Source organism: Scyliorhinus torazame, chromosome 6 (genome assembly GCF_047496885.1).
Source record: "Scyliorhinus torazame isolate Kashiwa2021f chromosome 6, sScyTor2.1, whole genome shotgun sequence".
NCBI classification, from domain to species: domain Eukaryota; kingdom Metazoa; phylum Chordata; class Chondrichthyes; order Carcharhiniformes; family Scyliorhinidae; genus Scyliorhinus; species Scyliorhinus torazame.
The window spans coordinates 286,863,454-286,881,942 of record NC_092712.1 but is presented as its reverse complement, the minus strand read 5'-3'; the positions used below and the strand labels follow the sequence as shown (position 1 = coordinate 286,881,942).

General features: G+C 46.2%; 1 protein-coding gene across 1 annotated transcript in view; it reads left to right on the top strand.

Annotated features, from left to right (window-relative positions):
• The first annotated feature begins 252 nt into the window (after positions 1-252).
• LOC140425478 (genetic suppressor element 1-like) overlaps positions 253-18,489 on the top strand; it is a 386,277-nt gene continuing 368,040 nt past the window's right edge. Inside the window, exon 1 of the mRNA XM_072509792.1 lies at positions 253-408. Coding sequence (XP_072365893.1) covers positions 330-408 — 79 coding nt within the window. The 5' untranslated portion in view covers positions 253-329. The remainder of the gene's footprint in view (positions 409-18,489) is intronic.

Sequence of the window (18,489 nt, the reverse complement as noted above, 5' to 3'; positions counted from 1 at the left end):
ATTAGTGCACATTTAAGCCTGCAGCAATGCTTTAATGGTTTATTTGAACCTGCCAAACCATCAACAGGTAGTAAAATTAGGAACAAACGAGTGAATTTGTATCGCTGCCATTAACAGCAAAATAATTATCAGCGTCAAGAAACCATTGGTGCTGTGTAAGCACATTTTGACTAGCCAATTAGGTAGGAGAGGACCATTTCCTGTTCTGCGGAAGGTCTTTCTCAAGCAGAACAAAAGTATTTGGTCTAAACGATGACAGATATGCCTCCATATTATTGAATGCACCAAGCTAGAAAAAGGAGAACCCATTCTTTTTTTCACAATACGGTATGGCATCCAGTTACACTTCCATGTATCTTCAAATGAAACTCAAGGACCCCAGGAGGAATCTACGACGATCTGCAGGAGGTAAAACTCTTAACAGTTACAATAATAAATAGGTTGTATTAATTTTGTAATTTGGATAATATCGAAAGCCCAGATGTATTTTGCATTGACAGAATAGCTAATTGAGCAAATGTATATTTATTCTTATTCAGAATGTGATTAAAACTGAGCATTTCCTCAATGTACTTTACACGTAGGCAAACCTGATGTAGTTCTTGAGTAGAATAAAACTATTTAACAAACTCGTGTATCCCAGGCAAGCAAAGGGAAAATTATGATTGAAAAATAAATAAGCAGGTTAACCTACTAAGACAAATGCTCACCTACTCAGAGAAATGTGATTACTACCAATGGTGTTGAGCAAGAATTGCTTTCAGTGTTAATGTAAGCCTACTTGTGCCACTAATAAAGATGATTATATTATTATTTGAGCACACAATTCTACAAACAAGGACATGGACTGCTGCTATTGCTACATTACTTTTTTTAATAGAAAAAAAGATACACGGCACTCATCTTCTTAAACAAAATCTAATAATAGACGAAAGTTACTGAGGAATATATCCTGTCGATTCTGCGATTGTGGCTAAGCACTATTTTCTGCTATCGGGTTGGAGCAAGATGCTCTTTGCATAGTGTGCATACCGACTTGTGGTCCAGAGCACAGGAAACAGTCAGTGATGAGAACTGAAATAAGGAAGGGTGTACCTAACCACAGAGCTGCTCTTAGTTGTATTTGAACGTATAAAAATGTCTAAGAAAGCAACCCCAGCTTCTGTATTTTACTGCTTAGAGTCACTTCTCTCATTTCCTTTTCGTACATGGTCAGAACTCAGCTGGGTGAAGCACTGAAATGAAATGAAAATCACTTAGTGTCACAAGTAGGCTTCAAATTAAGTTACTGTGAAAAGCCCCTAGTTGCCACATTCCAGCGCCTGTTCGGGGAGTCTGGTACAGGAATTGAACCGCGCTGCTGGCCTGCCTTGGTCTGCTTTAAAAGCCAGCGATTTAGCTCTGTGCTAAACCTGCCCCTGGAACTGAAACATGGGTTCAGAAGTAAATGGATTTTTAAGGAAATGGGGAACTTGACATTTAACATGAGTGTCATCTTACTTAAACTTTTCTTTAAAATTAAAAATAAACTTGTGTTAAAAATAGTTGAAGTTGTGGTGAATTACTAATATACATCTGCTCGTGACATTCAACAGATTCTCATATATGCCCATAATTTATCACTTTTCAATCATTGGTCAATGTACAAGTTAATTTTTGTAAGTATTGAAATAATTTCTGAGATAAATCTTTCTATTTGCGTGTAACATTTCCTCTGTCCTGGTTCCTAATTCATCCATTACGTTTAGCTCCCAGAAGCTTACTTCTTTCATGAACATGGGATTTCAGTTCTTTGACCCTTTTCAAAGCTTCCACACTTATTCCGTCGGGAGTTTATTGTGTGCAACGCCTTGCAATGTCTATTCACAGATTTTCTTGCGCTCTGAGACTCTCATGTCCTTTGAGTACCAGTATGTCTATGTCTAACTCAAGGCCCCAGATTTTACTGCTTAATTCAAGTGCACGTATCTTCACCATAGAATTAGAATCCCTACAGTGGAGAAAGAGACCATTCGGCCCATCAAGTCTGCACCGACCCTCTAAAAGATCACCCAACATAGGCCCACTCCCCCGCTCTATCCCCACAACCCTACCTAACCTGTACATCTTTGGACACTAAGGGGCAATTTAGCATGGCCAATCCATCTAACCTACATGTCTATGGGCAGTGGGAGGAAACCGGAGCACCCAGAGGAAACCCACGCAGACATGGGGAGAAAGTACAAACTCCACAAAGACAGTCACCCAAGGCCAAAATTGAACCCGAGGCCCTGGAGCTGTGAGGCAGCAGTGCTAACCACTGTGCCACCGTGCCGACCCTGTGTGGTATCTAACTGAATTTTTAGCCACCATCCTCTTTCCTTCCTACTTCACTTGTGAAATTTTCCATTCCATTCATCAAAAAAATTAAAGTTTCAGATGAAAATATGTGACTGGTAATTCCATGGATAGTAACAGCTCTTTAAATCTTCCAGATTAGAAAATGCATTTTTAAAATTAGTCTTTAATGGGATGTGGACATCGCTGGCAAGGCCCTTTGCTGATTGCCCGTTAAAGTGAGAAGGGGGCTATGTGGGAAAATATACGGACAGCTACTGGACAGAGCTCGAACACCACTGGACGAGACCAGACAAAAATGGGAGGACGAACTGGGGGCAGAGGTAGCGTGGGGACTCTGGAGCGAAACACTGAGCAGGACGAACTCCACCTCCTCCTGCACAGAGCGCACCCGACCAGAACCCGAATGAGCAGGTTCTTCCCGGAGGTGGAGGACAAATGTGAGCGGTGCCAGAGGGGCCCGGCCAACCAAACCCACATGTTTTGGGCTTGCCCCAAGCTTGCTGGGTTCTGGACAGCCTTCTCCGAGGCTATGTCCAAGGTTTTGGGGGTGAGGGTGAAGCCAAGCCCAATAGTGGCAATTTTCAGGGTATCGGAGCAGCCAGAGTTACACATGGGGAAGAGGGCCAACGCCCTTGTTTTCGCTTCCCTAATCGCACGCCGGCGAATCCTGCTTGGCTGGCGATCGGCAGCACCACCCAAAGCTGCAGACTGGCTCGCTGACCTCTCGGAATTTCTCCACCCGGAGAAGATTAAGTACGCCATTCGAGGGTCAGAGGAACGCTTTGTGGATACTTGGGGGCAGTTCTTCGGCCTGTTCCAAAACCTGTTCGAGGCCGGCAGCGAGGAGTAAGCTAAGGGAAAAAAAAAAGATAGATGGGAACCAAAGGACTGCACAACCCAGGGGTGGGGAAGGAAGGTGGGGAAACCACAAGAGAAGAGGAAGGGTGCTGAAGCCAATGGGGGGAGGAAGGGGGGGAGGAAGGGGGGGGGGGCGGGGAGAGGGGGCAGGAAGGGGGGGAGGAAGAGAGGGAGGAAGGGGGGGTGATATCATAGACCAATCCAGAGGGGAACAAAATGTACATAGAGTTAGTTAAGTGAAGGACAAAACAAATCTCTGTAAAATAACTTAAATTAGCACGGGCAAGAAAAATGTAATGTATATACACAGCAACTGTTTATAAATATGAGAAAAGCCAATAAAAAGATTTTTTTTTAAAAAAGATGGCGGTGAGTCATCTTCTTGAATCACTGCAGGCTATCTGCTTGATACACCCACAGTGCAGTTCGGAAAGAATTTCCAGGATTTTGATCCAGTGATATTGAGGAATGGTGATGCAATTAAGTTCCAGATGGTATGAGGGGAGCTTGCAGGTGGTGCTGTTCCTACCAAAATATTTGCAAGGGCTGTTAATTCAGAAAGGAGTTTGTGGCAACTGGGAAGGAAATAATTTATTCGAAATTGGTGAGAAACATTTTGTTCCTCTTGCATGACCACATATGAGGCCTCATTGTGCCGCACTTGGTGATGTGACGAGGCCGTTGAATCCCGCAAGAGGTCTCTCACGAGATTTGCGACGCTCGAAACGTCTCACGAGATTCATCCAAACCTCCCGAGAAATCGCGATCTGGACCTTGCCCTCGCTGGGCAATATCGGGATATGGGTATTAAATGAGCCATTAGGCTCATTTAAGTGTGTCTGCGGCGGATTCTTCCAGCGCCCGGGAACTAACGGCCTCCTCAGCACGGTCTGGACCAGGAGCCATTCACTACTGGTTCACACAATGTGGTCCAGGAGTAAAGGCATCTGGGAGGTTTCCTAGCCCGTTGGACACCCCCAATGTGTGCGGGTTGACATTTGCCAGTCTCACCAGTGAGTTCAGCTCCCCAGTGTTGAAAACATTTCTGACGGCAAAATTCCCCATTTGGGAGACTAAGGAGCGAATTCTACACCTCCCCAGCCGCGGGCTCCTCGGTGGCGCGCCCTCGCCGGCAGAAGGATTCTCGGTTCCGGGTGTCGGCCAATGCGACTTCCCATCGTGGCCACCCTATGCCGGTGGGGAACCCGCGGATGTGGGTGTGCTGCTGGCGGAACGAGGAATCCCGCCAGCGGAGAATTCATCCAAAAATGTTGACGCCAGGACTGAATGGCTGGTGTCCTCTGGTTGGGGAGCTCTGCTGATCCCCTGCTTCTTCTGCAGTGGGGCAGCACTTCTAAGTAGTGCCAAACCTAGTGGGCTCCTAATTGTACTTCGCCCTTATTGATACAGCTGGGGTATGAGGGTGACCAGAGGGATGACCCGGGTGGGCTCCCAGATGACCAGAGGCCTTCTGAGCATTTAAAGGACACAGGCAGCACTCAGCAGTGTGAGCAGCCAGCAGCCTGTAAGTAGCACCAAAAGGTGCGTTTAAATGACAGACGGCAGCAATGGCGGTCTGAGCCAGGCCACCCCAGTCGAGGCAAGACCACGGACTGGGCATCAAGTCACTACTCGCTACAACCCCTGGCCAGGCAGCAATCCCACAGCAATCCCGACAGTTTTCAACGGTTTATCAGTGTTTGTTTAGCCTCCCATTCTGCCTACGCAGCCATGGCACGCAGTCCACGTTTGTAAATACTTGTAGTAATTCACGCCCACTGAGCATCACGGAAGGCCGGAACATACTGTGTTCAGACCGCTAATCGCAAACCTCGTTTTTGCTGCCGGGGAGGGACTGGAGCATGGAGCCCAAATCGGTATCGGGCGCGAAACTCAATTTGGCCGGACGGCAAAAATGTGTCAGGAAATTTCCTGACTCAAAGCACCTGGCTCACGAGGGAAAGTCCAGCTCCTAGTATCCAACATCCAATTCAGATTGAGGGGGCAGTAAGACATTTGTTTTTGTATCCCCGGAGAGAGAGATCAGGGAGTGTAGTGACTTTTTCAGGGTGGGCCTGAAGAGATCCAGAAAGTAAAATCCACTGCCACCCCATTTGGCTTCACTCAGAAGTGTTGGCACCCTTCACCACTTGGGGGACTATAACTGGGGCGGCTCCACTCCCGGTGAGTGGAATATTCTTTTGCCAAAGACATGAGCAGCAGCAATTGTTCATCAGTGCTAAGCTCTACATTTACCACCTATGAAATTTTAAGGAGGTAGTTTTCTTGGCTCCATTCTCACTGTTTACGCCTGAGCTTTGCCACTGATGCCCTTGTGGTGAACGTATTATGGTAACCATTCAATTAAAAGTGGTGAAAAGGGCTCACGTAACGAAGGCGAGGACGAGCCGGCTGTTTGATGGGGTGGAGGATACCTGCGAGCGGTGTGGGAGAGGCCCAGCCAATCCTGTCCACATGTTCGGCTCCTGCCTGAAGTTGGGGAAATTTTGGGGGTCATTTTCCAGCACCATGTCTGAGGTTCTACATGTGGACTTGGAGCCGGGTCCCCTGGAGGCCACATTCGGGGTGTCAGACCTGCCGGAGTTGCAGATGGGTGCGGGGCAGATGTTTTAGCCTTCGCCTCGCTGATTCTGCGCAGGCGGCTTCTGTTGGGGCGGAGGTCAGCTTCTGCCCCCCTGTGCCTCGGTACGGCTGGGGAAATCTAATGGAGTTCCTGTATTTGGAGAAGGTGAAATTTGCTCTGAGAGGGGCAGATGAGAGGTTCCACCAGAGATAGCATTTGTTTGTCTTACATTTTGGGGATCTGATTGCCATCAAGGGGTTGGGGCGGGGCAGTTTGGGGGGTGTTGGGGGTGGGTTTATTTGTTGTAAAAATGTTGAAAATTCTGAATAAAAATATTTTTAGAAAAAAAAACAATGGCAACACGCTCTCTGACGGCCTGCCAATGCTCCAAGCATACAAGTGTGCATGCCCTTTGGCCTTTCCTTTACATTAGCCATGGAGGTCGGCATAAGAGTCCTCAGCAGCAGAACCTGCCTGTGACCTCACTCTAAAGTGAGCACACCCTATCCTTTCCCCCTGTCCTGGCTGCAGGCCACTCGTGCCTGGTGACATGGCACGTGCAGATCCCACCTGTATACAACCTTCTTACGGTATGAACAATGCCAGAATCTGAGCTGATTGATTTGAATGCCGGGACAAATGATAGTGTTTCTTTGGCAGAGGTCTAATCTTTTTCTGGACCTTCACCCTCGGGCACTGCTGACTGCCCAAATGGCAGTTCTTGGGTACCTGGGAGGGGTGGATTGTGGATAAGAGATTTGAGGAGGCGCATAACATGCCTCTATTGTGGACGGCTTCAGTGACATCTTCTGTCCGGGTCCCAGTTCCTGCCGCTCCAGTTACCCCCAACTTCTACATGGAAGTTCAGCACATAACCATGTCTGCCTTCTGCTCATTTGCTTTTGTGCCCGTCTAATATGGGCGACATTGTCCTGCAAGAAAGTGCCAGTGAATGTGTTACAATACAGTTGGGCGATGTTCCAGTCAAAGCGGAATAGCTGTGAGATGTGGGTGTGAGTTATACTGCAGTGCTAAATGTGTGAGGGCGAGGTAGAGTGTCAGAATGGTAAGCGTTAGTTATGATTGCTAGAGATTGTTGATCGGTCAGAAGTGGGGCTTTGGTGCTTTGGGTAGTGTGAGGTTGAGGGTGCCCTTACTAGGATTTGAAGATGCATTCAGTCACTCGGGTGACATTGTTGAACTTGTTCTTGCACCACATCCAGGTCCTTGAAGCCTAACTCTGGCACCGACCTACGTGGCTATCTACTTCCATTGATTTTGCAGTATCTGTCTGCAGGGCCTCCTATCCCCTTTCAAATAGCGCACCTCTCACCTGCTTTCAACCTACTGCACTAAGAACAAAGAACAAAGAAAAGTATAGCACAGGAACAGGCCCTTCGGCCCTCCAAGCCTGCGCCGACCATGCTGCCCGTCTAAACTAAAATCTTCCACAATTCCGGGGTCCGTATCCCTCTATTCCCATCCTATTCATGTATTTGTCAAGATGCCCCTTAAACATCACTATCGTCCCTGCTTCCACCACCTCCTCCGGCAGCGAGTTCCAGGCACCCACTACCCTCTGTGTAAAAAACTTGTCTCGTATATCTCCTCTAAACCTTGCCCCTCGCACTTTAAACCTCTGCCCCCAAGTGTGGCCACACTAAGGTTCTATACAGTTGCAACATGATTTGCCAATTTCTATACTCAATGCCCCGGCCAATGAAGGCAAGCATGCCGTATGCCTTCTTGACTACCTTCTCCACCTGGGTTGCCCCTTTCAGTGACCTGTGGATCTGTACACCTAGATCTCTCTGACTGTCAATACTCTTGAGAGTTCTACCATTCACTGTATATTCCCTACCATCCCTGCAAACAAGAACCTAGGAGCCCTCTCTCTACCCTGCAGTGCCATTACTCAGGTTTCTTCCTGCTCCTAAAGTGTATCCCAGCCTGGGTTTAAGAAGTGCAGGCTGGCTTTAGTTGGCATGAACGTCAGAGAAACTCAGACTGCCTGCCGAGTCTGCAGCCACTCAGCAGCGCATTTAGGGCTGGGCTACAAGGACCAATCACAGAAATGAGAGGTTTTCATCCTTCCTGCATTATTTTAAACAGGCGAAGGAGGTTCATTGCACATTACGATCCCCATATCTATTATCGGGCCTTCACAGATATTGAGTTCCTTGCATACACAACACCATTAATGTCACTGCATTGTCTGAGCCCTGATGTCATCATGATTATTCTGAACACAAAGCTTAATTGCCTGTTGTGAGGATGACGTCATCTGAGTCGAGGAAAATCGCCTGGAATAATCCCACAAGCCCTCTTAGAGCAATTGAGAAGACAAATTGGGGAAGGAAGGAGAGAGAGTGTAACAAACTGGGGAAGGAGGGAGAGAGAGAGTAACATAAACTGGGGAAGGAGAGAGAGAGAGTAACACAATCTGTGGAGGGAGGGAGAGGGAGAGCTTCACAAGTTGGAGGGAGGGAGAGTTTATGACAGTGCATAAGGTTTTAGACAGGCATCATGATCCTAACCTGCACGTCTATGAGAGGAAACTGGAGCACCCGGTGGAAACCCACGCAGACACACAGAGAATGTGAAAGCTCAACACAGACAGTCACTAAAGGCCGGAATTGAACTCAGGTCCCTGACGCTGTGGGGCAGCTGTGCGAACCATTGTACCACCGTGCTGCCCATGGGGGGAGGGGTGGAGGCAGATTCCTGTTGTTGCACTGGATCTCTGCAAGTTTTTCAAATATTATCCAGCCCCCAACACCTCGCGCTCTAGCTAATCCCGGCTTGTCCATCCACTCACTCCAACTCTCCTTCAGGCCACAAATCTGTCATTTTGTACAGCTCCATTATGGAAACCTTCAGCTCCCTCTAGTGCAAGCTTAGCACACTTGATTGCAAGTTTGTGTCTCAAAACAGATTGATCATGTTTTCAAAGTTGTTTTTATGTAAATTATGTCAGTTTATCCTTCTCTGATTCTGTTCCAATGAATCATTTTGCATTCTAATTACAGCAGGCATGTCACAAAATGTACTTCTGTTGCATTTGTGATGAATGTAGGAATTTGAGATGCATTGTGTTATAGTTACTTGGTGCAGTAAGGGGTTAAAAGCCCTGGTTAGTTTTGACTGCTGCAGTCATGTTCTAAAAGAAATCCTTGTTTGATAGACAACAAAGGTTTTGGGAGCCAGGGGTGCAATTAAACCATCCTAAAAAGCTTGGGCTAATGCAATTTTGTTTGGATTAAGGGGATTCTCTGTGGAGTTAATTAGATTTCAGCTTGGTAAAATGATGAGTTGAGTTGAGGTATCAGGCATTTTGCAGAATGCAGGTCAGTGAATTTTTAGATGAAGCTATGAACAGAAGTCAAGCAGTTTGCTCTCTGCAGTGCAATTAAAGATATAGCCATACTAGCAATCTTTCAAAGCAGGTCAGACCTGTCTGAGTAGAAGATGAGCAGAAGCAGCTTCTGAAGAAATACGGCCAGGGTTTTTGCATGAGTCTGACAGGAATCAGATCTTGTCTTTAAAGCAGTGTCAAAAGATCTCTCTTTCTCAAAGACATCCCTGTATAGCATGTATCCCTATGTGCTAATGGTATTTATTTTTTGAGTGGGAATAAAGGTAGCAGTTAAGGGTATTGTATTCACTGTATTGAGTAGCATTGTTAAAGAGATTATTTTCTGGTGTGATGTTAAAGATTTTTAACACTGTGTTGCTAATAAAGTTTGTTTTAAAATACTATTTCCCTATTTGTTCATGAAATCATTCCTGGAGCGAGGTATCTTTTCCTCTCAGTCTGACAAAATTAAAATAATATACTAGGGTTGCTGTCCAGTATCCTAACCACTGCTGCGGTCTGGTCTGGGATCGCAACAAATTAAATTCTTCATATTTAATAATGGTGCATATCATTTGAAAATTATTTTCAAGTTCAGGGGAAATAATTGCCTCCCTTCATCACTCTTGCTCTCTAGCTTGCCCCCCTCCCCCCCAAAAAAACAACCCTATGTCTCTCTTCCATTGTCCCCCACGGTGAACAGAAAGTTTCAATACACAACCTTAACATTAAGGACAATAACTGATAGGGTATTTTGGAACTTTACTGAAAGTTAACACCACTCAGTCAGAGTGTTCTCCAGATCCTCGTGGGCTGTGTCTTTTTCCCAAAGACAACAGCCATAACCTTTGTTGCTAATGGCCATGCTTCTGTAAAGCCATGTCTTCGACTTCCCTGACCTTGCTACCTCATACGATGTGATGAAGTGGAAGAATGGAGTTGAATACTGGAAAGTAACAGTGCAGAAATACACGATAAAAGTGCCACCTAAACAACCATTGAATATGGGAAAAAGAGGAGCTGGATGAGAGCCTGTGGGCTGACGTCCTGGGCAGGGTCAATTCCTCCTCATCTTGCGCCAGGCTTGATGATTCAGTTTAAGGTGGTGCACCGGGCACATATGACAGTGACAAGAATGAGTAAGTTCTTTGGGGTTGAGGACAAGTGTGTGAGGTGCTCAGGGAGCCCAGCAAATCATGTCCATATGTTCTGGGCATGCCCGACACTTACAGGATTTTGGAAAGGCTTCGCAAAGGCTATGTCCAAGGTCTTGGATACTCGGGTAAAACCCCACCTTGTTTTGTTAAATGGTTAAGTTGTTTTCTATTTTATTGCTATGTTTTCTTTTCGTTGTTTTTCTTTTTGTAGTGGTTTGTAAAAATTATTGAAAAATTTTGAATAAAAACAAATTTTTTTAAAAAAGAATGTGAGGAAAAAAAACAACCCAAACTTTCATAATTTGTGTGAAGCAATGGGCTGAATTGTGTGGTCAGTGGTGAAGCAACAACAGTCATTACTGGCCAGGAAGAGAGCTGTCCACCAAGATCTAGCGATCGATCTCTGTGGCGTGGATTTCCTCTTTCCTGACAGCAGTTTAAATCTGACACTGCGCGCGGCGAGGGCATTTCTTGGTGAGCTGCAATGAGGTCAGCAAGCAGGAATAAGCTGCCAATCCTATTGAAGCATTCAAAAACAGCGAACTAGGGAATTAAAAGCACGCGATAACTTCACTTTTGATTATTACTTTCAGATAGCACGATGGATGCGATCAAGCGCATTAGAAGCTAAAATAACGATTAAAACATTTTATGACAAAATTGAAATATGTGGAGTTTGTCAAAATGGTTTGTTGTTCCACAAACATAAAATTAGCTTTTCAGCAGCAGTGAGAACTTTTAGCAGTATTTATGATGTTAGTGTGCAACTCTTTCAACAAGGTGTAACTTTTTCAAGGGTTATTACAAGTGAGATTAGCAGGGTTAAGTGTAGAAGTTCTCATTAATTCCACAGCAGTCAGGGGTGCATCAACAGCGCACCCTCTGGTGAAACAAAGAATCACTGACAACAGCCTCTGGAACTCCGCGTTTATGCTGCACGTGTGAGGACTCCAGAACATGCCGTCGGTTTCAGTGCAGTAATGACAGAAAATACTGAGAGTTATATGTGCTGGCTAGATTTAAAAAAGAAATGTTTCAGAACAGGAAACCATTTGAGCTTTCTTATAAGCAATTTATTCAAAGGGATCATTAGAGATAACTTTTGCAATCTTAAGAGAGAGCAGTTTATCAGGAAATTTGAGCATGGCTTTTGAAAAAGATCTCATGATCATAATGTAAATGTATGAGGAAATTCCAGTCATCCATCGTGCATCCTCAACCCAGACAGATTCATTCACATGGTCCCCAAATGTAACATTTCAATAATTTTCAAAACAATTCTAGGGTTCTTGTCACCATCACCTTTTATCAGGAAGTTTATTCCACATTTCGGTCACGCTTTGTGTGAAGAAGCATTTCCTGATATTAGATATTTTTTTTAATATCTTTTACTAATTGGAACATTTGTTTCTTCTACCTCCATGTTCCGTCCTGTACTATTAACAGACCCCAGGGTCTGGGATTTATCTTTGTGGCTCTACCATCTATTGCCTCCAGACTGTGTCTGTTGTTTTCAGCAACCAGAAATGGATGCAGTATTCAAGATGCTGTCTGACCTGAGCACTGTACAGTTTAATCATTACCTTTTCTGTCTGACCATCTACTATTTTGGTTATATAGTTCAGCACCCTACTTTCCTTCTTACTCTGCATTTGGCACCTAAGATTCCTAGATCTCCTTCAACTTCATCCTCGGCTAGTTCAACACTATTCAGACTGTACACGTCCACTATTTCTAATTTACACTTGTTTACATTAAGTTTAATCTCTTATTGTTCTGCCCACTTGTGTGGCTCGTTCTGTAACTTCTGAATATCGTCTCCCCCACCCCCCCCCCCCCCCCGTTCCCCCCCACCGCCCTCCAAGTTCCTCCAGACTTGATGTAATCTGCAGATTTCCCCATGTTTCTTGAGTTCCTGAATCCAGCGATATAAATTGGAAACGACAGTGGTCTCAGCATTGAGGTCAATGAAATAGAGAATTGGACACCGTATAATAGTCTGCCGATTCGCTCCAGCTATTATGGGCCAATTTCACCCCCAAGTTTGTAATTTCGGTTCCCTCATACTGTGGATGGTAAGGTGGCCCTGGGAAAGTTTCAGGGAGATCCACTAGATCAACATTAGTTTGAAGGTCATCCGTTCCCATGATAGATTTAGAATACCTCAGTTGCAATATGTTGGGCCTCCGATAAAATGTTTACCTGTGGGGAAATCGGCCCTGATGCCTTTATTCAAAGAAACATTTCTCGTATTTTTGGCAGTCTGCCAACAGTTGCCAGTGTAACAGGTCTGAGGAGGAGGGATGGAGAAAAATGGATGATAGCAGCCCAACAGAACAGGAAATTAGTAGGAGCGGCTACTATGTGCCACCACCCGTTTTGCATTCCTTTCACACCTTGGAGTTTGTCCTGAGGGGAACAGATAATGCCAGATAATGACAACCACGGGAAAGTTTGAGACTATCTTTTTCACTAAGATGGCCTTCATTTCCTGATACCAGAAAACTTGGAGCAAGTAGCAATTACTGGTAACCATTTAACGTAACATAGCCAGAGCGTTGTTAGGACATTGCTATCTTGTTGATACTCAGCAGAAAATAATGAACTGTGTGGAGGCTGATTACCCTGTGGTTGGATGCTAACAGTGGGCGTACCAAATTAGAACATGCTAACATCCAGACCAAGTTTAACTCTGCACGGCTTTATGTGGTGGCTTACTTATCTCAAAGCTAGTTGCAGATGCTTTCTTGAGATAACCTGCTGTGACGATGTTACGTGCCTTTCTTTAGGCTGTGCTATGTGAAATAATTATTAGTTGCCACCACTTGTTTCATTTCTTTCTCATTTACAAAGTGGAAAATGTTTGAAATGCACAGTGTTGATCGCAATCTAACACGTCTGTGTGTAACTCTTCATCAGAGCTCAATTATATGTGCTCTGTTTCATGTGTACTGGCTTATCTTTTATCCTTTGCGAAACGACTTGGCAGTGCAGCTCAAGAAAACATTTCAGACACTCAAAGGCAATGCTCAGAATCAGTCAGAAGATTTACTCTCTTCAATAATAGGATAGAAATTAAGGCTGCGACAGAAAATATTTAAAGACACAAGGGCCTAGAAATTCGAGCAAGCCATACCCATTTTAAAACGAGCACCTAAAAGTCCAACATGACGGCTAGGATGCACGTGCTCATTTTACACTACCTATCGTTTTAGTTAAGGCTCCTTCTTTGGTCTACAAGGTGCATACTATAACCGATGTTAGGCCATCGATTTACAAATGCAGTGAATCTAATGCCTGTAGCAGTCAAAAGCAGGCCAGAGTGGACAGGCCACATTTTCACTGAGGTGGAAATATGGGAAGGAATTGAGGGTACCTCCTTTGTTGGGTGCCCTATCTGCATCATTCAGGCACTCTTGAGCCGCTCCCCCAGCCTCCAAAAGCCGAGTCCGTGCCTTTTCTCCCTAGGGTTCCTTTCATAGAATCCCTGCAGTGCAGAATGAGGCCATTCAGCCCATCAAGTCTGCACCGGCCCTTGGAAAGAGCACCCTACTTAAGGCCACGCCTTCATCCTATCCCCAGTAATCCTACAGAACCAACCTTTTGGACACTAAGGGACAATTTAGCATGTCCAACCCACCTAACCTGCAGACCTTTGGACTATGGGAGCAAACTGGAGCATCCGGAGGAAACCCACGCATACACGGAGAGAAAGTGCAAACTCCACACACTGGAGCTGTGAGGCAGCAGTGCTAACCACTGTGCCACCATGCCGCCCGTTCATGGTTCCTCCCCACGCTAAAGTCCTGGGCCTAACAGTCTAGTGTCCATACAGTCTGCTTGCAGTTCCAGTGGTGTCCACTACTGGGTTTTGGTGCTGTTGGAACTGCAAATTTTCAAGGATGTATTCCATTCCACTGAGGGGGTGAAACTCCCACTGCCGCTTGTTAAAGCTGCTCGCAGCATAATATTGCTGAAGGGCAGCCTTTCTTAAAGTTATCCAGTTTACGACTGATCTTTTGTAACGTTGGAGGTGGCATGCGTGTACACCCTCCCCCATGCCTCCTCCCCCCATCATAAAATTCACCCCAATATAATCATTTGCTCTGAATTTAAAAGGGAAACAATTGTCATTTTCAAAATACTAAAAGAACATTAGGTGGGATTCTCCGATCCCCCTCTGGGTCGGAGAATCCCCGGGGGGCGGTGTGAATCCCGCCCTGCCGCTCCGAAGCTGGCTGCCGAATTCTCCAACACCGGTTTTTGGGTGGGGGCGGGGATCGCGCCGGTTGGGGGCCATTGGCAGCGCCCACCCCGGCAATCCTCCGGGCCACGGTGGCCCGTTTTCGGCCAGTCTTGCCGGCGTGGATTGGACATGGTCCATCCCGGCGGGACCTGGCTTGGAGGGTGGCTAGCGGAGTCCTCGGGGGGATCCGGCCCTCACGGTGGCCTGGCCCGCGATTGGGGCCCACCGATCTGCGGGCGGGCCTGTGCCGTGGGTGCACTCTTTCCCTCCGAGCCAGTCTCTGTAAAGCTCCGCCATGGCCGGCGCGAGGAACAAACCCCCTGCGCATGCGCAGGAAACACGCCGGCCATTCTGCACATGCACCAACTCGCGCTGGCCCACGGCGGCCCTTCGCCGCTGGTTGGCGCGGCGTCAACCCCGCCGGCGCCGGCCTATCCCCCGGAAGTGCGGAAGATTCCGCAACTTCCAGGTGGCCCGATGCCGGAGTGGTTCACGCCGCTCTTGGCGCCGGCGTCGGGCCATCCCGCCAATTGCGGGAGAACCTCAGCCATTATATGTCACATTGGCTGATGCTCAAATTTTGTGGAAATTAAGCACAACTGCAGAAAAGCCTTCAAGATGATTTGAAGCCAGGTGAAGTTCATATTTAGCTGTGATCTCTTTTCTGGAAAGCGTAATTATTGCTTTCAGTAGGCCATGGGGTATTTCAGAAAATAGCACTACACTGTGCAATGAAATATCAACTAAAGTTGCGGCAATCATTTTCAGAATGAATAGATTTGGGAACTCAAGCAATGATGCTTCAGCAGACAAACATTGATTTTGGGCGCGTCTGATGGGGTGTTTCCCGGCGGCTGGTGGCAAGATCGTGGCCTGTATTCAACGGCACTTAGTGCCAAAAATTAGACTCCACATGAATCTCGCTATTCCTGGCTCTCTCGCCGTCCGATTCACGTCTCAGAGTCTCACCGCTAACAAGGGGGAGCTGCTTTTAAACACTCCCTCACCACTCACTCACAGTCAACACACAAGCATGGCAATGCACAGACCTGCCCCCCATTTCGCAATGCCGACCTGGCCAGGCTTCTTGATGCTGTGAATAAGAGGGGGGCTACCCTGTTCCCCCGAGGGGGTCGGAGAACCAGCAGTAGGGTCAGCAATGCCGCCTGGAAGGCAGTGGCAGCTGCAGTGAATGTGGGCAGCCTGACCAGGAGGACCGCCGTCCAATGTTAGAAGAAGACAAACAACCTCCAATGAGTTCAACGGGTAAATTGCTCGGGGCGGCATGTGACGCAGTGGTTAGCAGTGGGACTGCGGCACTGATGACCCGGATTCGAATCCCAGCCCTGGGTCACTGTCCGTGTGGAGTTTGCACATTCTCTCCATGTCTGCGTGGGTTTCACCCCCACAACCCAAAGATGTGCAGGTTAGGTGGATTGGCCATGCTAAATTGACCCATAATTGGAAAAAAATAATTGGGTACTCTAAATTAAGTTATTTTTAATTTTAAAAATTTATAAAAAAGAAAGGGTAAGTTACAACCTCTCTCCCAGCATCAGTTCCACCTGCCACCCCTCAATCTCGCAAACCCTACCACAGTGGTTAGCACTGTTGCTTCACAGAACCAGAGACCCAGGTTCGATTCCCGGCTTGGGTCACTGCCAGAGAGGTGAGGATCCACTGTCCCTACATGCAGATGATCTGTCTGAGGAGAGTTGTTGATGTCCCATGAAATTAGCCTTTCCCTTTCACTGATCACATGTCCATTGTATTGCAGGATCACCATCTGATGAAGCCGAGCCATCCGGAGTCGTTTCCACCCCCCCACCCCCATCCAAGAGAATACCTGGGATGAGAGCTCTGAGGAGACCACCAGCCCCCAGGCATCACAGCTATCACCCCACCTTCCATCAGTGCAGTGACACACTCTTCAGTGGGTGACAGTAGTGAACAGGCTTCGGTGGCACTATCTCGTGAGTGTAGTGATCTGTACATCTGTACATAAATCTGCACATACACCAGGGACTGCAGACAGATGTAACAGCATCAGAGACGGGTATAAAGGGTCCAGCCCAAGGTAGGATCCGCCTCTTTCAGACGCACAGGGCTAGTGAGCAGCAGTAGAGAGAGACAGTTCAGCATAGGCAGCTTACCTTAGCTTCATTGGTCATACCTCTTGACTGTTTTATATCTAGTTAAGCTCTGGAAACAGAATGAACCTACTGAATAAAGTATTTGTGTTAACTGGAAGTCTACAATCTTTATTCAGGCTTAGAGAATAACATATGGTACCAGGTGTGATTTCAGAAAGCTAGCTAGACACCAGCAACAGAAGAAAAACTTAAACCGCATATTCGACTGTGGAAGACTTCGCAGCAAATGGATCCTCGATGACTAACTGATTTGATGGAACTTGTTGGAACACCATGACAGCTGGAAACAGCCTGTAACTTAAGTTATAACTGGAAAATGTTTGAACAGCTGTTCCAAATATTTATCACAGCTAATGATTTAAGCACTACCTCTGACGCAACAAAAATAGCCCTACTACTCTCAACAGGAGGGCATGAAGCTAGAGAAATCTATAATTGCTTTAATTACTTAGAAGGTGAGGACAACACCAAATTAGAAGTTATACTCAAGAAATTTGATGAACACTGTAACAGTCCATCTGGTGAGATGCTGGAAAGATTTAAATCTTGTCAGAAAAACGGAGGGCCCATCTCTGATTTGATTACAAATCTCAAGTTAATACCACACGGCTGTGATTATGCTTATTCCAGAGACACTGTGATAATGCATCAATTAATTTCTGGACTAGATGATAAAAATTTGAGGGAAGAACTTTCACAAAATAAGTATCTAACTCTAGAAATCGCTATGCAAAAATGCCTTGCTTATGAACAAAAACAAAATCAATACTTTGAGCTCCACAAACACAGAATCATTAGTTAGAAAACAAAATTGGTAAAAATGGCGTGAACATTCACCATGATGCGGAGGCAGGGTTGAATCGGAGGAAGACGGAGGTTCTGAGCGGCGGCCATCTTGAGAAGGGAGCCGCACATGCGCAGTTGCGAAAAGAGCGCACAGTACAGGAAACTCGGAGTGCGCATGGGCAATCAAGTCCTACGCATGACGTCACGAACGTGATGACGTCAGAGGACCAGGACCACGCCCACTTAAAAGGGAAATGCACGAAAATGAACAAAAAGAAATTTAAAGCTGCAAAACCCAATTTTCTTGCCTCAAAAGACAGAACAATGCCCGAACTTACACCAGCAGTTGAAAATAACTTTCACAACACCCTGGAACAAGCAGTTAGCACCGCCCTAGAAGATTATATGGTCCTTGTAGACTACGACTCAGACTAAGATTTCATCTTGGGAGATGGCTACCCCAGTACCAAATCCGAACCGCAACTAGAGGTGTTGTACCGTGAAGACCCCGACGATGAGTTCTTCGGATTGGGGAATCTTCAGTCCAGCATATATGACATCCCGACTCGTGAGCGCAGGATTATGCTGCGGCCTGACGCCAAGAAACAGAGAGTGGTCCACACACCACGAAGAGTCCCAGCCTCCACACAAGAAGATGATTTGTTCGTTGAACATGAAGAGAACGATCACAACTCCGAAACAAAAAGTGATGATTTGTCTATCGAACAATACACACAATATTGCTCAGACATTGCTGAATTATCCGAAGATCTTGATCACAGCATCAGCAACATGGTTGAAAAGCTCAATACGACACTTCTCATGGTGGATGAATCCAATATCATGGCAAATCGTCGATACATGGGATGACAGCAATACTCAAGTCAAAGATGACGCCACACAGAGAGCATAGAACGACTCCGTTGAGAGAGCACAGATCGACTCTACAGTGAGAACACTGCACGACTCCACAAAGAGAGCAATGACAGACTCCACAGAGAGAGTGATGA